Source organism: Pagrus pagrus (assembly GCF_965226575.1).
Source record: "Pagrus pagrus genome assembly, chromosome: 3".
Taxonomy (NCBI): domain Eukaryota; kingdom Metazoa; phylum Chordata; class Actinopteri; order Spariformes; family Sparidae; genus Pagrus; species Pagrus pagrus.
This window is the reverse complement of record NC_140187.1, coordinates 12,760,169-12,779,407: the sequence shown is the minus strand read 5'-3', so window position 1 is coordinate 12,779,407 and position 19,239 is coordinate 12,760,169. Positions and strand designations below refer to the sequence as shown.

General features: G+C 41.6%; 1 protein-coding gene across 2 annotated transcripts in view; it reads right to left on the bottom strand.

Moving 5' to 3' along the window:
* The window catches only part of kif5ab (kinesin family member 5A, b), a 76,156-nt gene that overhangs the window by 7,400 nt on the left and 49,517 nt on the right, over positions 1-19,239 (bottom strand). For both annotated transcript variants that reach the window (XM_084349559.1, XM_084349560.1), the window contains exons 18-26: positions 17,790-17,854; positions 16,065-16,174; positions 13,645-13,746; positions 13,041-13,101; positions 12,848-12,919; positions 12,109-12,213; positions 8,454-8,670; positions 4,348-4,663; positions 3,061-3,125 (exon numbers count right to left, since the gene is read on the bottom strand). In XM_084349559.1, coding sequence (XP_084205685.1) covers positions 3,061-3,125; positions 4,348-4,663; positions 8,454-8,670; positions 12,109-12,213; positions 12,848-12,919; positions 13,041-13,101; positions 13,645-13,746; positions 16,065-16,174; positions 17,790-17,854 — 1,113 coding nt within the window. The remainder of the gene's footprint in view (positions 1-3,060; positions 3,126-4,347; positions 4,664-8,453; positions 8,671-12,108; positions 12,214-12,847; positions 12,920-13,040; positions 13,102-13,644; positions 13,747-16,064; positions 16,175-17,789; positions 17,855-19,239) is intronic.

Here is a 19,239-nt window from a genome sequence, read left to right as displayed (position 1 = left end):
TGAAACAGCACAAAGCCATTACAGAAAGATGGCTTTGGAACAAGCAGCTGGATAACGTGTCGGTTCTCAGACAACAGATATATATACATAAATGACTGAACTGGGTGTTTGTTTGTGCATTTTAAAATGACCCATATGCACATTTTATCTGCAGCCAAATCTTCTTGGTTAAGGTGAGGAAAAGATGGAGTTCATGGTCATTGGATCAGGGTTAAACTATGGTGGAGTAAGCTTAGGCAAAGATGGTGATTATGGTTAAAAAGAAATCAACTTTGTACCCTTTGTTACCACCCACCACCTCCTCCTGAAGAGCGTTCACAGTGGTAGAGAAAAATATTCTACAACACATATATATTGGTAATTTCACGCTGTTTAAACAAATGTTGTTGTTAGTCTGGAGAGGGTTTTATTTGAACGCACGCAGGAGGTTGCTTGTCAGGAAAATGTAAACATGGGTCATTTTACACTGTTTGAACAAACTGTTTGAACAGCCATTTTTCTGATGCGGACAGGTTTTACTTCTATCGCTATTACAGTACAACCAGTACAGTGAATAATACCGATAAGGAGCTTTAAAAGTCCTCCCACTCAGAAAGCTTCCTATCATAAAGAACAAGGGCAATTGTTCTTACAGCTAGACCATTAGTGCTGCAGAACAGCCCTTACGTGGACAAAAGCGACATTAAGGATGGCTCTTTTTGTAGTTCCTGGCTCAAAATTACATTCTATGGAGCCACATTAAGTGCTCATAACTAACTCATTTTCCAGATATTTCAATGGCGAGTGCTGATGTCAAAGTCCTCGTATTCCTAGCAGCTCGAGTATTACTACAAGTATTATAGGCCTATGCTTTTGCCAAACTACTCCGACAAGGATTTTATTTACTTTTTTTATGCGACACAACATATCGACACACAGGCACATCAAAAAGTTTCTGCTGTTTCTCCAGCATTTGACTTTGAGCGTTTATTCTTTGTGATTCATGAAAGACATTTACTTCAGCTTGATGAGTTGGCTACAATCAGTGACCTCATGCTTGACTGGATTATTAGGCTGTTCAATTTAATCTCTTTTCGAAGAAACAGCTGTGACAGTTAATAAAAAAATCTTATCGTAACAGGAACTGTCAAGGCTTCACCTCAACAGACTGAAACTATGGAAATAGTCAAACATTTGGGGTACATGCGAGCTTCACAGAGCTTCTTGGCTTTCAGTTTCACACTTCGCCATAAGCTCTTATTGAAATTCATGACACTGAGTAGAATTATATCCCCGAGTGAAAAGTAGTAGTGACGCACCAGAAGGAAATTTTCCTCCAAGTTTGACTTCAGGATACATTGGTGTACAAGTACTTTCATTCCAAAATGCCATGTTTTGGGGGAATGTACTAAATAAAACACTGTAAACAAAATGAAATGAAATGAAATAAATCCAACAAAGTTGCAAACTAATTTAATTCTCAACAGTTCAAATGAAGAGATCATTCGCAGTAATGTATTGAATCCATTCTTAAAGGAGAATATGCTCTTCGTCTGGTTCATAATTTTATTTTGAGTTACTACTACAACACGTTTAAATGCTTTACTGCTCAAAAAACACAACAGTTTCCTCATACTGTCCAGTGCTGCAGCCCTGTAACCTCTGTCTGAAACACTCTCTTTTAGCTCCTGTCTCTTTAAGGCCCCCCCCCCTCCAAAATACCCAGTCTGCTCTGATTGGTCAGCTCACACATGCCTGACTCAGCAACACGAACAACAACAGAGCAGCTGTGCTAAATCAATTCTCATGTGCCAAACTAGCTGCAAGGCATTAATTATGTAAATGTGTGATATGGTGACATAGTGTGATGTCACAAAGTCATTGAATTAAAGGCGGGACTACTGATGAGGCGTTTCAGGAACAGTGTTTAGTGTGGGAGAGAGGAGCTTCTGTGGGGAAAAAATTAAAAAGCACAATAGGTCTCCTTTAAAATGAATAAACTATCACCAGTTTATCTTGATTTTTTTAAAAATCAAGATAATAAAAACAAATTCAGCATCAGTTTGAAAGTAAATAATATAAAAAATAGATATCTTAGTAAAATAAACCTTTGAGTGTACAATAAAAAAAACAGCATTGTTATTTGGGAAAATCAATCAAAACTGATGTAACTGTTTCTGCAAATGAACACATCAAGTTTTTACAAATCCCATTTGAACTGCTGTCAGTATTGAGTGTTTCGAGTATTTTCATTGCCAAAAAAGGCGACTATCAAAATTTTTGCAGGGTTGAAATCCCTCCAGCATCACGGGAAACCAGCCGGATTGAATTCTGTAAAGGTTCACTGCACAGCATCAGTGATATTTAATAAAAGGCAGGTGCCGTCACAGCAAATTGATATATATTGCCTCTAACACCATTTCTGACTTTTATTGATACTTGTGGAGAATCGAAGAGGTGTGGTGTTGTTACACAACTCTACAACTGTCATCACTGGGTCACAGGCTGAGGTGTGCACTCAGCCTGTCCGGCTGGCTATCTGTCTGGCTGAGTAATGAGACTGCAAGCCTAATCTATCTCCTCCAGGCTCTGCTGCTGATGGGAGCAGACACACACTCTCACACACAAACATGGAGATGCACAAAGACTTGAGTAACAGCACTATCCAGTAATAACTAAGAGAATTCCCACAGTGATTTTTAAAATGATAGGCTGTGTCTCATAAATATATGGACGCTTTATCCAAAGACTGTTGACCTATGCTGAAACCTTCCTCCTTGCTCGTCAGTGCCTCAGTATTACCGTTAAGACTGCTGACTACGAACCCATTACAAGAAGGAAAAAACCAAAAAGAAACAGCAGGCAAAATTGTTATCATAGCAGTGGGGCAATCACTCCAAACTGGTTTAACAGCCACTCCTCTGTAAGAGTATATAAAACAACATTCAAACATAATGGCTGCCATGATAGCATAATGGCAACCACTAAAAAACGGTGATAATGAGAAGTGAATTTACCCCCGCTGATCTCGATCATAATATTTCTCATTATTTGAACAGGCTGCATCCGAACAGGGCTCACCATTTTCTGAATCAAGCATCTCTGCAGTGTTCATGGCTGCTTGGCTCGGCGGTTCAGCTGGAAGCCTGCGAACAGCAGAGAGAGACATTTATGTAAATGTGACTGTGGGATTTGTGTTTTAAAATCTTGATCTTTAAGCTGACATAGAGTTAAACAAGACAAAATAAAACAGCAGTAAACCAAATGGAAAGCATAAGTGTACCCAAAGGCTCGCACGGCCACAAAATAATAAATCAATGCTAAAACACAATGCTTGTGTTGTACACATACATCTACAGGCACACTGAACATTAAAATGCTTGGCTGTGTAAGCTTTTAAAAATCAGTGCACTACAATTCAGAACGTAGATTATTTACAGATACAGTCGGAGTAAAAGACTAAAATTGCTCTGCACATGAAACTTCCTTACCGACCTTGGATATCCACTTAGCAACTGTTTTAACGACAATGAACTGCATTTTAAAGTGTCCATGAGCAGGTCCTCATCATGACACCTGCAATCAATTGAAACTTCAAGCAAAAGAGAGCAACTGGACCTTGAGTCATGATTATTTTTGTCAAACTATTATTTCCAAAAGTCAAGAATTAGAGATGTGGGTAAAAAGCACCAGAAAAGGCTGGTAAGTGGACCTTCAGTCGTGATTTTTTAGGCAAATAATTTGAGATGTGGATGAAAGCACTGGAAAACGCTTGTACGTGGGCATTGAGTTTATATTCTTATACTACTACTTTAAGGTCAAGAAAATGAGATTTGGAAGAAAGCACCAGAAAAAGCTAGTAAGTGGAGGCTGGGTTAAAATCCGTTCATCATACTACTATCTCTAAGATCAAGAATGGGAGATATGGTTGAAAACACCCAAAAAAGCTAGTGAGTGGACCTTGAGTTAAGATTATGTTGCCATGCTCCTGTTTTAAAATCGAGATAATGAGATGCAGGCGAAAGCACCGAAAAAAGGCTAGTAAGGTCACTCTACGATCTCGAAGATCAAGAATGGGAGCTATGGTTGAAAGCACAAGAATAAAGGCTAGCAAGATGACCTTGAGTTAAGCTAAAATGGTCATACTACTACTTTAAAGTTAAGAAAGTTTGCTGTGGGTAAAAGCACCGGAAAAAGCTGGTAAGTGGACCTTCATACTACTATCTCCGAGGTCAGGAATTCGAGAAGCGTTTGAAAGCATCAGAAAAGTAAGTTAAGAGTAGTCCAGACTTTTACAATATGTTCATAGCTGTGGTCACCAGAGTCACCTGCAGTCAATCACTCGATGATGTAACTGGGTTGACTCACATGTTGTCCGGAGTGTCGTTGTCGTGTGAGTCGTTGCTTTGGGAGTCGTGGTGTTTGGTGGGGCTGTTCTGGTTGGAGTTGGTCTCGGGTAGCCGGGGCTCACTCTCTGGTGTTGCAGGAGCAGCAGGAGCAGCAGGAGCAGCAGGAGCAGCGGGAGCAGCAGGAGCAGCAGGAGCAGCAGGAGCAGCTGCTTCCCGGTTGTTGCTGTTGTGGAAACCAGCTTTGCAGAAGGCAACGGGGTGATCGCTGAAGCCTCGGATGAAGAAGGGGTTGGTGGGAGAGCACATCGGGTAGTGGCCGGGACGGATAGGCTTGGCTGAAAGTGAGACAGAAACAGAATGGATCTATTGATTGATCTATTCATCCAGAAAAGAGAAAAATATATTTTGCGCCCAACGGATAGTGCTAAACTGACTTTAGTACAAAATAATACAATTTAACTCAACTATAACACACACATCTGCTCTGTAAATGACTCGTCCTCTGTTCTCCTGAAGGAAAAATCAGAAACCATATTTTTATAGTCGGTATCAGTGCAGTCAGGCAGTGCGCATTCATGTGTTTCAGAGGAGTGCCTCTGAAGAGAGGCCTGAAGGGAGGGGCTGGGATTTTTCGGTTGGATACTTTGAGCTTGCTCCTGCTGGTTTCTCCAGTCTTACAAACCGCCAGCTTTATTTGAGAACTTAGTCCCTGTGGTGGAAACACACCGAGTTCCTCCGAAGGTTCCTCATCCCCGGGGAAAGTTCCTGCAGTTGAAATGTGGATTAACTTACTAACATAAACACACATCTGGTCCTGTACTATAGCTTGTTGACCAACCAAACAAACACTCAGCGAAAAGTGCGCTGAGAACACCCTTTTGGATCAGGAGCTTTATAAGTTCTGATGACAAAGTGACAATTCAGGGAGCCAGCATGTGATTATGGGCTGCTCAGGATATCCACTGAACTTGATGTAGGATTTGCGATTGATTGTTTTACATTAAATTCCTTTAAGAGTTGATCTGTTTTTCTTGAAAGCTCCTTTTCTCCTTAAAAAGGCTCTATGTCACAATGTGTAGCGATTTACACGCGTTTATCTCCTTTTTATTGGCCATATGTGAGCGGATTATAACGTGACATGAAAAATAAGACGCGAAGGACTCGGGACAGTCCAAAGCATGTGTGACTAAATGCCCGTTTTCGTGTAACTTGTGTCAGTGCAACAGTATCTATCGTTAGTTAAGAAATGGAGTCTGCTAAAATAAAATAACGACCGGCCTCCAGCACAACACAGAAGTTCGACAGAGCCTCTTTAACAATACGTTGTTTGTTTCATGGTGGCTTTTCCATTTCATTTCCACATTAGGCTGCCAAGTTGTACACAGAAAACACTAAGTTTAGCTAACAGCACTAGCACTCACGACAGAACGTAATTCCAGCAACACTACTACGGTGCCACTAGTTGCCATGCAACCAGTAGACAGATGTTTTTTAGGGATGCTTGTATACTGAAGTTAATACTAACGCAGGCATTTCATGTCAAAAAATGTCCCTGAGGGCCGCCACTGGCCCACGGAGCTGCACTTTGAGAAACTATGATTAATATGCTGGTGACTCGCAACACACTGTCTGACTATAACATGCAGGGTACAATGTATGTTTGTTTACTTTGTGTCTCGTTCCCTGCAGCATAACACTGGTACTCTGGCAGCCTGTCAGCTGCTGTCAATCAAAACACAGACTCAGGCACACCTCTCCAGACGGCTGAGACGACAAGGAACATTTCCGTTATTTCCCCAGACATTTTTTCTTACTTTAAATGATAAAAGCTATGAACAATACAATTACGAACATGTTATTTTAATTACAAAAAGAGATGACTGAATGCGATATCTGTCGGACTTTAATATACACCACAATATCCCAGTTATTCTCTGGTGCTTTGATTTGATCCTCAAATGAAAATCATTATTCTAGAGGCACTTCTGAATCAATAGCTCATTTTCTCACAGCAGCATATGCGTCTTCCATTTCTTTCACACAGAATTTGAATGTCTAAGTGCAATTATCTCCTTTTGACACAGTGATGAAGTGAGTCTTGGTGATGAAAATGGATTACACTGCTTTTCTAATGCATTGTATTTCTCTCAGAAGAGTGAGCTCATTATGTAAATCCGTACATGAGAAATATTTATGCCAATCATCACGAGTGTATATATGTTGGCTATTTATTCAATGTATATGTTTCATAATGTTAAGCATTTTGGTCTGCTTGTAAATATAGCCACAGTTGATGGTATCAAACATATGTTGCCCTCAAACATGTCTACGTTTTCCACAGTGATGAAACAGGGTCTTTGGTATTTTTAGCTCTTGAATAAGGAATAAGATTAAGGCTGAAAAAACCTGTCTCACAGCTCGGTCATGCATGAGGAGGAGGTGTAGGGATATGTGCTGTTCTGGTAACAGGAGGGAAGGAGATGACAGATGATGAAGCATGAGGGAAACAAATTCAACCATGGATGTTTCCTGTGAGGAAATCACACTGCAGAGACGTAAGAGAAAGAGATGGCTGCACCATTTTTCTCATGGTGAAATGCAAGGACAAAGCAGATGAAATGGTGTGGCCAGATAGACAAGAGTGTTAACGTGCAGCCTAAACTGTGAAACGATGAAGAGGATTTACATTTTACATGGTTTGATTTCTACAAAAGTTCCTATGCACCAATATATTGGCTGTATATTCGCCTCGTTGTGCTCCATCTGATATGTGATATCATTTTTGTGCTGTCACATTCATGGGCTGTTGGCTCGTATCATCCCTGCCATATGCTTGTACAAGGCTTTGTACTGAAAAAATCTTATAATTAAGTAAGGAGGCTGTATAGCAGGCAAAAGAGGCTATTGAAGCAGTTATTTAAAAAAAAATGTGATCAAAATTGTACAGAGCTGAATGACTTTGAAACCAGTTATTAGCAGCTGTGAAAGCGTCGGCTGGTAATGTTTTCAGTTTGTGTGTCTGTGTGTGTTATCATGGCAAAATGTGGTCCTGGAGACCACAGATTTCTGATGAATGCAAGATGAGGTCACAAAACTAGGCAATAGAAAATGAAGGCTGAGTTCTAAGATGGGTGCTGTCGAAGGAAAGGTGCCGTGACTAAGGAGGTAGGAAATGGGCAAAGAGGCATTTGCACCCTTAAAAGCTGCAGATCATTGTACCCCAGTTCCAATCATTCCTGTCCACTTTTAGTGCAGTTAGTATTGGGACAAAAAGTTCGGAGATGGCTGTGATCTCATGTAATAATGTAGTCACTTTTTTTTCTAATGAAGATTCTTCTTCATCAGTATTGACATCGGCTATCAGGAACAAATTGTTATTTTAAACACCGGTCTTGGTATCAGCCTAGAATTTCACAATTACTGCAACTATGTTGTTTATATTCTGGAGAAATACACTTTGTTTAAAATGGGAGTCAATGACCCCCATTTTGATGGATATCTTTCACTGTGCTGTAGAGGAAAATAGACATTACCACTGAGAAATGCGATAATTAAATTTACATATAATAAAATAAACGGAATTTCTTTGGACTCATGCGAGCACATTTTCTGAGACATGTACTGCCTCTGTTCAGGAAATGAGGAAGATAAATTGAGATTCACTGGTTCATGAATTTACCTAATTTGGAAAGATGAGTTGGGTGTTTTTGCAGGTGTTGTGCTGCACATTAAATTACTGAAGTGACTACATGGACTGTTTTGAGAAGTACTTAAAAAAAAAACCATTATATAAAATCAGACGGGAGGGGCTCGTAGACAACAGTTGTGTGTGTGATATGATTAAGCACTGAATTATGAGAAAGCAATCGATGTCCTGAACCTGAATGTAATAAAAGCACTGGGATATTGCATGTTAATACCCACAGATCAAATGTTAATGGATGGATGCAATGGATCTCTGCCTACCTACAGATTACAGGACACTGCTTTGTTTTCACTTTATCCGATTACGCAGCTCTTATTCAAATGACACATGCAGTCGTGTAATGCAGCTTGTAGATCGCTGCCGGTGGCTCCTCACTTGTTTTGAAACAGCTGAATCTGTGAGCGAGGTGCATGTGTTACCTATCTGTGCAGCATGGGGCCGGCGGAACGGATTGCGAGCCCTCATCACATCTTTAATGCGCTCCACTTCCTGCTGGTAGCGGTGGCGGTCCTTCATGGCCCCCTCCTTTGCCTCCTTCAGTGCACCCTCCAGCGCCTTAACTCGCTCAGCTGTAGATCGAAGACGTTTCTCCAGCTTTGGAAGCTCGCAGCGAAGATCTGCATTGTCACGTACCAGCTGTCACACACACACACACACACACACAAACACACAGTATACCCAAGGATTAACTGACAAGTCAGTGACCTTGTGACATAACCTCTTATATACAAGGGATTTTGATGAGAAGCAGTATTTAAAGAAACGTTACATTCATATATAATATATATTATATTTCTGTCAGGGAAAACCTTATCACAGTACAATTTATGAGGAACTTAAATCCTTTTATATTGCTACAAGTACCATTTTTAAGACCTCGGTATGTTGTTTGCTCCTGTGTTGTATTTTATTTTTCTGCCAAGTACAACAATACTGAGTACAGTAAACAGTGGGAGTAGGAAAGTGGCCACTAACCCTGTTGGTTTGAACTGGAACATGTCTGTCAGTTAGAGCCAAATAGGTGCAGTGAGGTGGAACGGAGAAGAGTCAAGTGTGATCTGATGGGAAAAGACGACCTATACTGCCTTTTGTGTCCAGGAAACATGCCTGACTACCTCAAATACTCACAGATTTACTCCCCTGAAAAAGCTACAGAGTAGTTCATACAACTAGTGTACACCAGTGAGGGCCAGCACAGTAATTCTCATCATGAAAATACTGTGTCCTCCACTTACATCTGTACAATGTAAAGCTAAAGTCTTCTAACAGTTGCTGCAGCATTTTGCAAGGTTTGGATGGGTTTTCCGCTTTTAGCTATCGAGCTAAAGCAAACGAAGGTAAGTGTTATTGATTAACTGTTCATAGACTCTAAACTTGTCTTGGAGTTGCATTTGTTAGAAGTTAGTCTTCATTCTTGAAGTCTTTTCTCTTTTAAAACCAAAAGATTCAGCTGGAAATTGTCAGTAATCACACATCTGAACATTGAACTGAAAGGTTTTCTAGTGTGAATCCAAACTGGGCTCATGACTGCCCCCTTACGCCGGAGAGTGGAAAACATACACTGGTACTTGACAGTTGGTGAGGATGGCAGTTGTAGAGGGAGTTTTGTCCCCTAATTTTGTCCCCCAATTGCCACAAGGGACAACAACGACAACCTACACAAAGGTGAAATTTATGTTTTATCAGAAATGTTTTTAGAGAATATTTTTTATAGGTTTTGCACGAGAAACACCTTAAGAATGGCGACTAACTGATTGGTTTGGTAAATGCAGGTCCGGTTAACTGTCCCACTTCCATTAAAGAGCAGCGTTTTCCCTGAGTTTCTCTATGGGACCATCCAGTCAGTGAAGACGCAGCATAACAAACCAACAAACCAACCAACCACTTTTATCAATTTCAGTGCTGTGTCTTCTCCTCATAAAATTGAATGGTGCATTTAATCCAAGACAAAAAAAGACCTGAACTGATAAAGCGATTCCCTTCTTTTAATACATGTTACTTTATTGACATTTAAAAGCTGCTGTAAGTGTTGTTTTGGCTGACTTCCTGTCCGTTCTGCACTTGGCAACCCTCTCCCTCCTCCCTCCTTCACCACATGAACACAGAGCAGTAATCACCAGACAAAGCTGCGAACAGGATGGTCCTGCTCTCCGTGCGTTCACGAGCAGACAGGACCGCCTCTTTATGGGACTCACTGTCCTGATTGTATAGAGGTGGGCAGAAAATGTATTTTCTCTTTTGCTGCATGAGCAGGGGGGAGGAGAGACACGAGTTATTGACCAAACACTGTAACAGCGATTACTGTTGGAATATGGAGTTATTTAACACTAATCTTACTAAAAAATATATCACTTACAGCAGCTTTAACCAACAAAACACCTCCTACAAGGCTTGAGTTGCATTACTGATCACATAATAGTCTGATCTCTGCAAAGGACTAAAAAGCAGCTTAGGCGCAGTAACATCAGTTAGGACAAACGTCAACCCCATGGCACATGATGTAAATCACGACGATAGCCGCTTCTAGATAATAGTCTTGTTTGTTGATGGATATACTCATGAGGCAAAATCAATGTAGAGATTTTCCTCCATCTGGTATCTTTAACCGCTTATCCTGTTGAGGGTCAAAGGGGGCTGGAGCCAATCCTAGCTGACAGTGTTCGAGATGCAGGATGTACAGACAGGTCGGCAGCTCATCACAGGCTGAGCACAGAGACAGTCAACCCTTTCTGCCCACATTCACACAATTTGAGTCGCCATTTAACTGAACCTGCATGTAGTTGGACCCTGAGACTAAGCCAGAGCATCCGGAGGGAACCCGGACACAGGGAGACACATGCCAACTCAACCCAGAGATGAAAGAAAATTGCTGCACACAGCATGTCTCATCTAAGTGGGAAAGGTAAATGTGAAAATCCAATGACTGAGCAGCTTAAACACTGAGACTCTGCTGCTACGTGATCATGCAAACTAATCCACACCCTGCAGAGATACTGAGTAGACCTGAGGGTTTAGCAAACAGGGTGAAGTTATCTAACAGAGCAAAGCAGGCAAAGGATTGTGGGAATAACAATAGAACAATCGGAGGCTTGGCAGCTCTAGTTTATTGTTTGGTGCAGAGTAATTCTGAAAGAAAAACAATAAATAGATGATGGGTTTCCCAAAGGAGGTAAGTGATGTTATAAGAGAACACACAACAGCTGTGTGTGTGTGCGTGTGCAGATGGATGGATAGACAGGAAGCGATTACGACATCCGTACAGGGACTAAGGAACTCATACATAGTCCTGGTGCACTGTCCACGGCCTATCTTTGGGAGCCTTATCACTTTCCACTGGGAGTTTGCTGATTTATGACCATGACTTTCATCTTCCATTCCCACAGTATCAGCAGGTGGTGGATGGGATGGAGAATCCCAGCAGCAGCCACTTTAGGATTGGTTTTTCTGCCTGACAAACTGCTGCAGTGCAGCTCTCACCAATCTGCCAGCCGGAGTATTTGTGCCAGTCTGCAGAACATTCAGCACATCAACACTTAGTCCACTGCTTCAGTCCATTTAGGAGTATTAAAGAAAGATGTGAAGAGCGTGTGTGTTTTGTGTCCAGTCGTTTTGAGTACAAGGTCGCTTCTGAGAGCTTGTTTGTCAAGTGGAGAGAGGGGGAAGACTCAGCGTGCTTGTGCGTACATGCATGATGGATTCATTTGTGTTTATCGAATGTGTTTCATGCGCGTCTTCCTTTCCCTGGCGGCAGAGGGGTTTAACACCTCACGCTGCTCCGTTTTCAAGGAGAATTTCATGTGAAGTTGCTCTGGTGAGATGATTGATGGTGCGAGCATTACTTTTGCCCATAGGAGAGCGGTGACAAACGGCGCACGCTGCTCTGTATTTTAATTCGGCTTGCTCTCTTTGTCCTCCTCTCATTCGTGGTGCAGCACTGTGTCGTGCTGCGCCACCACACAGCGAGAATCAGGCTTCAGGACCCAAAGAAAACCAGATTATTTATCTTAATTTTGAAAGAAATGCTGTCTCCCTCTCTATAATGTATTGTTTATGTCAGCTGCTGCTTATTGTTACCTGTTTGTGAACCTTTGTAAGCTGCTCCAGGTTGTTTTCAAGAAAGGAAATCTTCTGCTTCTGGGTGATATATCCCCCGCTATCATCAGGCTCCATCCCTGCATGCTGTCGAACGAAACAGAGGACATCTTTTAGAAAACTTGGTAATGCATTATATTAAGGTCCTTGTAGTCAGCATTAGTTATTACGACTACATACAGTATATTTATAACGGGAAATCAGAGACTGTTGTCAGAGACCACAACATCTCGGATCAAGCTGTTGCAGCTGTTCGAGGCCACAGAGCGCAGGACTACAGCGGGACGAGGAGAGGCGGACTCTGTGTTTATAACATTGATGCTTGGCGCTCACAGTCAAAGTGCATGGACAGTTTCCCAGATGTCGAACTGTGGATGTGAAGTTGTCGACCATATTATCATCGCCATCTTGTTTGCTGCTGTTTACATTCTCCTCGACGCAGATTCAAAAGATGCACAAGTTTTATATGTATATTTGTATATAAACTAATAAATTACCTTGAACCTTGTTTATGATGCTATTATCAACATTTGCAGTCTTGTTAACACATAACATTGTTAAGAAACATCTTATAAGGGTCTTATTACCTATTACCTAACTAATTAATGATAAACCAAGAATACAAAGCGTAACCTAAAACTCTAATTTTAAAAGACACTGCCATCGCAAACACTGTTTCCATACAACCTGGCTAAGAAAGTGCTTTTCGTGTCCATCTTACTTTTCTAACTCGAGTCGTGAGGTCTTGAACAAAAAGCCTGCGGAGGTTGTGCAGGGTATGCAGCTCACGAGCCTTCGGTATGAGAGGAGAGACGGAGAGAGAAAATCGTGCAGTTACAGCAGTTACAGAGTATTTAGTGGATCAGTGGCCTCTGAGGGAGACAATTCAATCGTGAAAAAAAATGATGACTTACAACAGTCTCCTCCAGCCCTTTGAGGTCCTGTTTTGACTGCTCGTGCCGCTCATGGAGAAATCTACGGATGGATCAATAAAGTCAGGCAGGCAGACATAAAATCTAAACTGAATATTCTCTTTGCCCCTGATAAATAACACATTCATGCAAGAATAATTCATGAAAGAGAACAAACGCAGCATGGGCAGACTGTCCCACTCGTGGGCTGTTACCCATCTGCCAATCTGATGCAATTCGCTGCAAAGGTCAGTCCAAAAAAGAGCCTATTAGCAGACAGCTGCTACCTTATCCCAAAACTCAATCATGCAAATTGAAAAAGATTTACATAGAAAGAGACCAGGAGAGACAGAGGGGGTTTAAAGGGTTAACACTGAGGTAATTTTAGCCTCAACATGTATGAGTGTATACTCCACAGAGAGAGAGACACACATACTGTAAACAAGATGACAGTCAGAGCTGTAGAGCGAGAGGAAAATAAATAGACAAAAGTAAGACAAATGACAGAGAGGAATGGAAGACGTGAATCAAAAGAGGCAGCTCGCCTTCAGGCCTCCATATGGTGAAGTGTTTGAAAGCCGGCCAGGACAGTAAAACAGAGACTCACGTCAGTTCCTCCAGCTGCCGGCTCTTGTGATGCTCTTGGCTCCTGAGACACTCGTAGTCACAGTGGAGTTGCTCCAACTCAAGCTGCTGCTTCTGGTTACAACTGAAACAAAATAGGTTCAAAATATTCTGACTGAAATAAACACTTTGTTTTTGAAGTCAAAGAATTAAATATGGATGTAATACGATGAATATAATCTGGCCAGCTTGAATATGACTTTATAAACTCTCACGACCTTAATATTGATTCAACTTCTATTACTCAGAGCCCGTTAGAGTCAATTAATCAATTAGTCGATCGAAAGAAAGTTAATTGCAGACAATTTTGAAAATCAGTTAAACGGATCAGTAATTTTTCAAGCTAAAGTCTCAAACAGCTCGTTCCAGCTTCTTAAATGTGAGGATTTGCTGCTTTTCCTTTTCATTTATGAAAGTAAAAGAGGAGTTTTGGGGGTTTTGGACTGAAGAAAGCAATTTGGAGACTTTGGACTCTGGAAAATCGAGATAAGCATTTCCCACATTTTTTGACATTTAGACTAAACAAGTGTTAAGGTTTGGGTTTGTGGTTATTTGTCTGTTTTATTTAGTAGATTATATCCTTATGTTTTCCCCTTACTCTGTTGGTTTGTCTGAGTCTCTGTCTGTGCCTGTTCCCCCGGTCCTCATGTGTCCTTTGTGTTCCTGCTTTGTTCTCCGTGGCTTCTGGTTTGTCTGCAGTTTTGTATTTCTCTCTAGTTTTTTCCTTGACCTTCCCTTGTCTGCCTTTTGTTGTTTGCTTTTTGGATTTTGGACTTCATCATTAAAGCTCACTTTTTATTATGTTTTCGTGCCTGCCTCTGTGTCTGCCGTCGTTAATACTCACATCAGCTTGTCACATCCAATAGCACAGCAATTCACCTGCATTGTTAGCCGTCATCTTTCTGCTGACTTTTTTTAAAAATATGATTCTCTCTGTGCCTTAAGATCATTCATGCTGCTGTTTTGCACACACCCTCTACCTCCCCATCTCCGCCCAGTCTTCCCAGATTCATCATTTCATCAGCCTGTCAGTCTTGGATGAATCATCAGCCACCATGACTGTCTGAAATCCATAGGTTGATTTTCATGCTGGGAGACGCATACGAGGCACCGGGGACTTTCTAATAAGACTCAATTATCACATATCATCTGCCGGGATAAATATTATCTTCACTGCATTCACTTGTCTCTCCTGATTGAACAAGAGATGTTACAGGACAGCAGGGTTAGAAAAACGCCATTTAACAGGATTAATTGCTTGTATTGACAGGGTTTGTTTTTCCTCGGAGCAGCCCGATAATCACCTCACTGTCACATGAGCAGAAGACATTTTTTTTCCCCCCTGACTATGCGGTGTAAGGCTCTGGCTCAGTCAGTGGCGTGCACAGACTTTTAAAGCGCCGGCAGCAAAAATGATGAAGAGGCACCATTTCTTCATGCAGAGTAAAGATTTATTTTAGAGCCGTGCTAGTAAGACAGGTATTTTGGCTGATGACAGGGGGAGTTGATTGGCCCAAGGTGAAACCGAAGCATGAAAGTGTCCCATTAAGGTGCACATACAACCAGAATCTGGCAAAAAGCTGCACACTTTTCACACACATTCTGCTCCTGCTCCTTAAATTTGAACCATTTTAGAGATTTTGATGTCCTCGATTCTTGGCAGAACATTTATTACATGCACCCACTTTTCCTTCTCCGCTTCAACAATCTTGAGGGCCACTGTGCTCCTATTTCAAATGTTTTCTACCTCACTGACATCCATCCATCCATTTTTAAAGCTCCTTATCCAAATCAGGCTACGCCAGCAGGACAAGCAGAGCAGCCCCAAATGTCTTTTCATTCATAATTCTCTGCAGCTGCTCCCTGGGTGTTACCAGACACTCCCAGACCAGCTGGGAAATGTACTTTAGTCCCTCGAGCTGCTCTCTGCTTCAAGACGGTCATGCCTGGCACAGAAAATCTTCAAAACGAGGCCCCCGAGGAGCGCTTCTTTTATAGGAGCCCAAACTAGCCCAGTGGCTCCTCATGCTGTGGTTTAGCAGCATCTTGACTCTGAAATCCTCCTACGCTGCAGTTCCCTCACTATGTCAGCCACCCACACATACCGATTTCAGACCCTCTTCCAGCGAGAGCGGGGCTTAAGCTTTTTAGAGAACTCAACGACTGAGACCATGTATCCCCAATTTTAGCATTTCCACACTGCCTCTAAGGGGAGAATTACATTTCAGATTTGAGCACACGGACAGCTTTTCCATGACATTGTTTTTATACTTTGGTGCATTGCTTTAAAATACACCTGTACCTTTCTGTTTGTACTTCTACGTCAGTTAAGTGTACACTCCTAATCTAGAAACCCTGACTTAGTGTGTCAGACAAGGGGAAGAATCGCAATGAAGCACTGACTCAGTCAAGTCGTCGATGATCTTCTGCTTCTCGTTGATCTCGTCTCGCAGGCGGCCAAGCTGTTTGCTGTGCGCCTCACGGTGTGACTCCATCTGCTGCTCCAGAGCCCTCTGAGGTACGGGCAACAAGAGGGGGTGACAGACATACATGTATAATGAGAGAGGGGCGAGAGAAGGTACCAAGAGGGGGCAACAAAGGGAAAACAAAATGACAAAATAACAAGGGAGGGTACAATTACACACATCAGTGCACATGTGGACACAGAGGGCCTCATGGGCATTGAGCTCATGCAGTAGACACAGCAGACTGAAAGAGTACAAAGTGAGACAAGAGTGTGGCGCTCACTGAGATGCAAAAATACATTTATGAACATGTGAACAAATACAGGCAGATAAAAACAAATACTTGCAGCTGGGCAAAGAGTGTAACATCCTCAGGGCCCCCCGACCTCCAGACCTCCCAAACATACTTTTGTGCTTCATCTGTATTCTTTCCTGAATAAAGTTGTGTTTCATCTAATAACCACAACCTATCTGACCTGAGGCCTGGCAGCATTCCAGTATGCTTTCTTTTTTGCCAGATCTCTGTGCAAACTATAATGAAGCCGCCGTCTTTAGTATGCTGTGTGCACTGTATGCGATGGGAACGTGGAGGCAACAGATGCCTAATAGCAGATGAGTGCAGTTAGTGCTGAAACAACTTCTTGAAAGTAATTAATCTAAGAAAAAAGCCAAATGCTGTTTACAGAATCTCAAATATGAGGATTTGCTGCTTCTTATTAAATGTAAATTGAATATCTTTGTATCTGTATTTGATATAAGCTATTTGAAGAGATCAAAAAAAAAAAAAAAAAAAAAGTTTTGTGAGATACAGTACACTTATTTGCTTTCTTGCCAAGAGCTAATATGTAGAAGGAGCCAGCTGCCAATTAGTTTACTTTGGCATAACGACTAGAAACTGAGGGAAAGAGTCAAAAACTGCCTTCCAGCACCTCTGAAGCTCACTAATTAACACTTCATATCTTGCTTGCTTAATCCATACAAAGATCATTGCATAAAAAAGGTATAATTCCGGTTTTAAGGGTCGTTATATGTCAAACAGTTTCTGAGCTGGCACCAGTTGCTAGGAAACTAGTGGAAACTCCAGGAAGTTAATCCCCCGTTTTATTCCCATCAAGTTAGAGGAGGGCTTAACCAGAAGTTTCTATGAGCCACACAATGCAGAAGCTAAGCAGAAGTACTTCTACTATTAAACTATTTTGACCTCATGCAGATTTACTCCATGTCAAACAGCAGACTGTTATTTTCAGATTATACTGTTGTTACCTTTGGACAGAGTCTGGCTAGCAGTTTCAAGTCTTTATGCTAACCTAAGCTAAGTTGCTGCTAACTCCAGCTTCATATATTATACAGACATGAGGGTGTCTGCCATTTATTTACTCTCAAGAAGAACGTGAATGAGAGTATTTCCAAAAATATCTATTCCTTAAATCGAAAAATCATACCAAAATAAAAATATGTTTGCTGCAGCGCTGGTTTACATGCAAAAAGACTTGCATTCATGATCAAAAGTACTGTACAAGCACAAACACAATACATTGACACATGCATGCACACTCGTTGCAGTCTAACACACACACACACACACAAACCTGAGGTCAGCTAAGTGCTGAGGTCGTGATAAAAGGTCCTTACACTAAGCTGCTCTCACTGTAGCCATTTTTACCTTAATATCACAGGAATCCTGGACGGACGTGTGATTCTCCCCTCCTGTCACCTTTGACATGCTCTCTGAAACACACAATGTTGTTGAAAAGACAGAAAGTGAGTGACAGTGACAGTACCCGAGACAGAAAGAGAAAAAAGGAAGAGGAAGAGGAAGAGGAAGAGGAAGAAGAAAATCAGGCAGACAAAAGAGTAAAAACGCACTGATGTAGAACGAGGTGACAGTGACCCGACTTTGACAGCACAGCAGCACCGCCGCTTGATGTTGACAGTGAGGTCAGCGTGATATAAGTCGTGCCTTGGGTGTAATAATGTCTATTATTGAAAGTGGCAGCTATTGTGTCAAGCCGGTCCGATCTGTTTTTAACACACTGCTGTTCCTCGTGTCCGATGATGACATTACGGAGCTCTCGCTCCCAAACAAGACTGTGTGATCGACATGACCCGCAGCACTTTGTATTTATCCACTTCTGCAACGACTCGAGGACCGCCTGGCTCGGGTGCGGAGCATGGCCACAATTGATTTACTTACCTTTAAATCCACCGTTTATTTAATGCAGTTCAGTGGGACTCCTCAGGAAGAATGACTTGCATTGCCTTTGGCCTGATTTGTGCATCGTGTCAGTGTCCTGGGAGTATCTGCAGTTAGCTGGACCTCGCACAAATTTAAAAAGTACCATTAATCTATTTGTGCTGCTGCAGTGAAATATTTAGGAGCCCAAGCTGTTCATCGGTGTTTACTGTTGTTTTTCTTTTCCTTGACAGGATAGAAAGGCCTCTGGCACAGACTGAAACTTTCACTGAAGCCAATAAAATAGTTCGAAGCGAGGAGGCTGTTCCTCTCAATTTGGGTTTGGTGGAGGTGAAATTCAGTGACAGGCTTTTTTTCTTTTATATATTTTACTTATTCTAGTCATGATTTTGTTTGACTGTGAGAACATTAACCTTATATTTGACTTTGACATCTCAAGTCTGCAATTAAGCAAGATTCACGATGCAGATCAATCTAACTATTGTCCTTAACTGCTCGCGGAGTAAAAATGTCACACAGCACTCGGAACATCATTATTTATTTTTTCAGTCACTCCTGACGAATGCCATCTGAAAAAAGTGCTTCAGTTGGACTAATTTTCTGCTTGAAACCTGCAGTATTTTTGTATTTATCGAGCAAAGATCTGTTTTTGTTGACTGTTTGAACATGTTGATTGGATCTGCTCCTGGAGCTTTGTGTTATGCCAGATTTATCAACCATAAATCTGTTGTTTTGCTCGTCCGACCATATTGATGTTTTCCCCTCCTTCACCTTGGAGATTGCATAAATGTTAAACTCTTTGCTCCTGGTTTGTCATTTCGATCACGTAGGTAAAATATCTCAACCTGAGCCTGGGGCAAAGACTTTTATTACAAATACAGAACTGTACATTTTATATGTACTGCCCTGACCGTGTTTA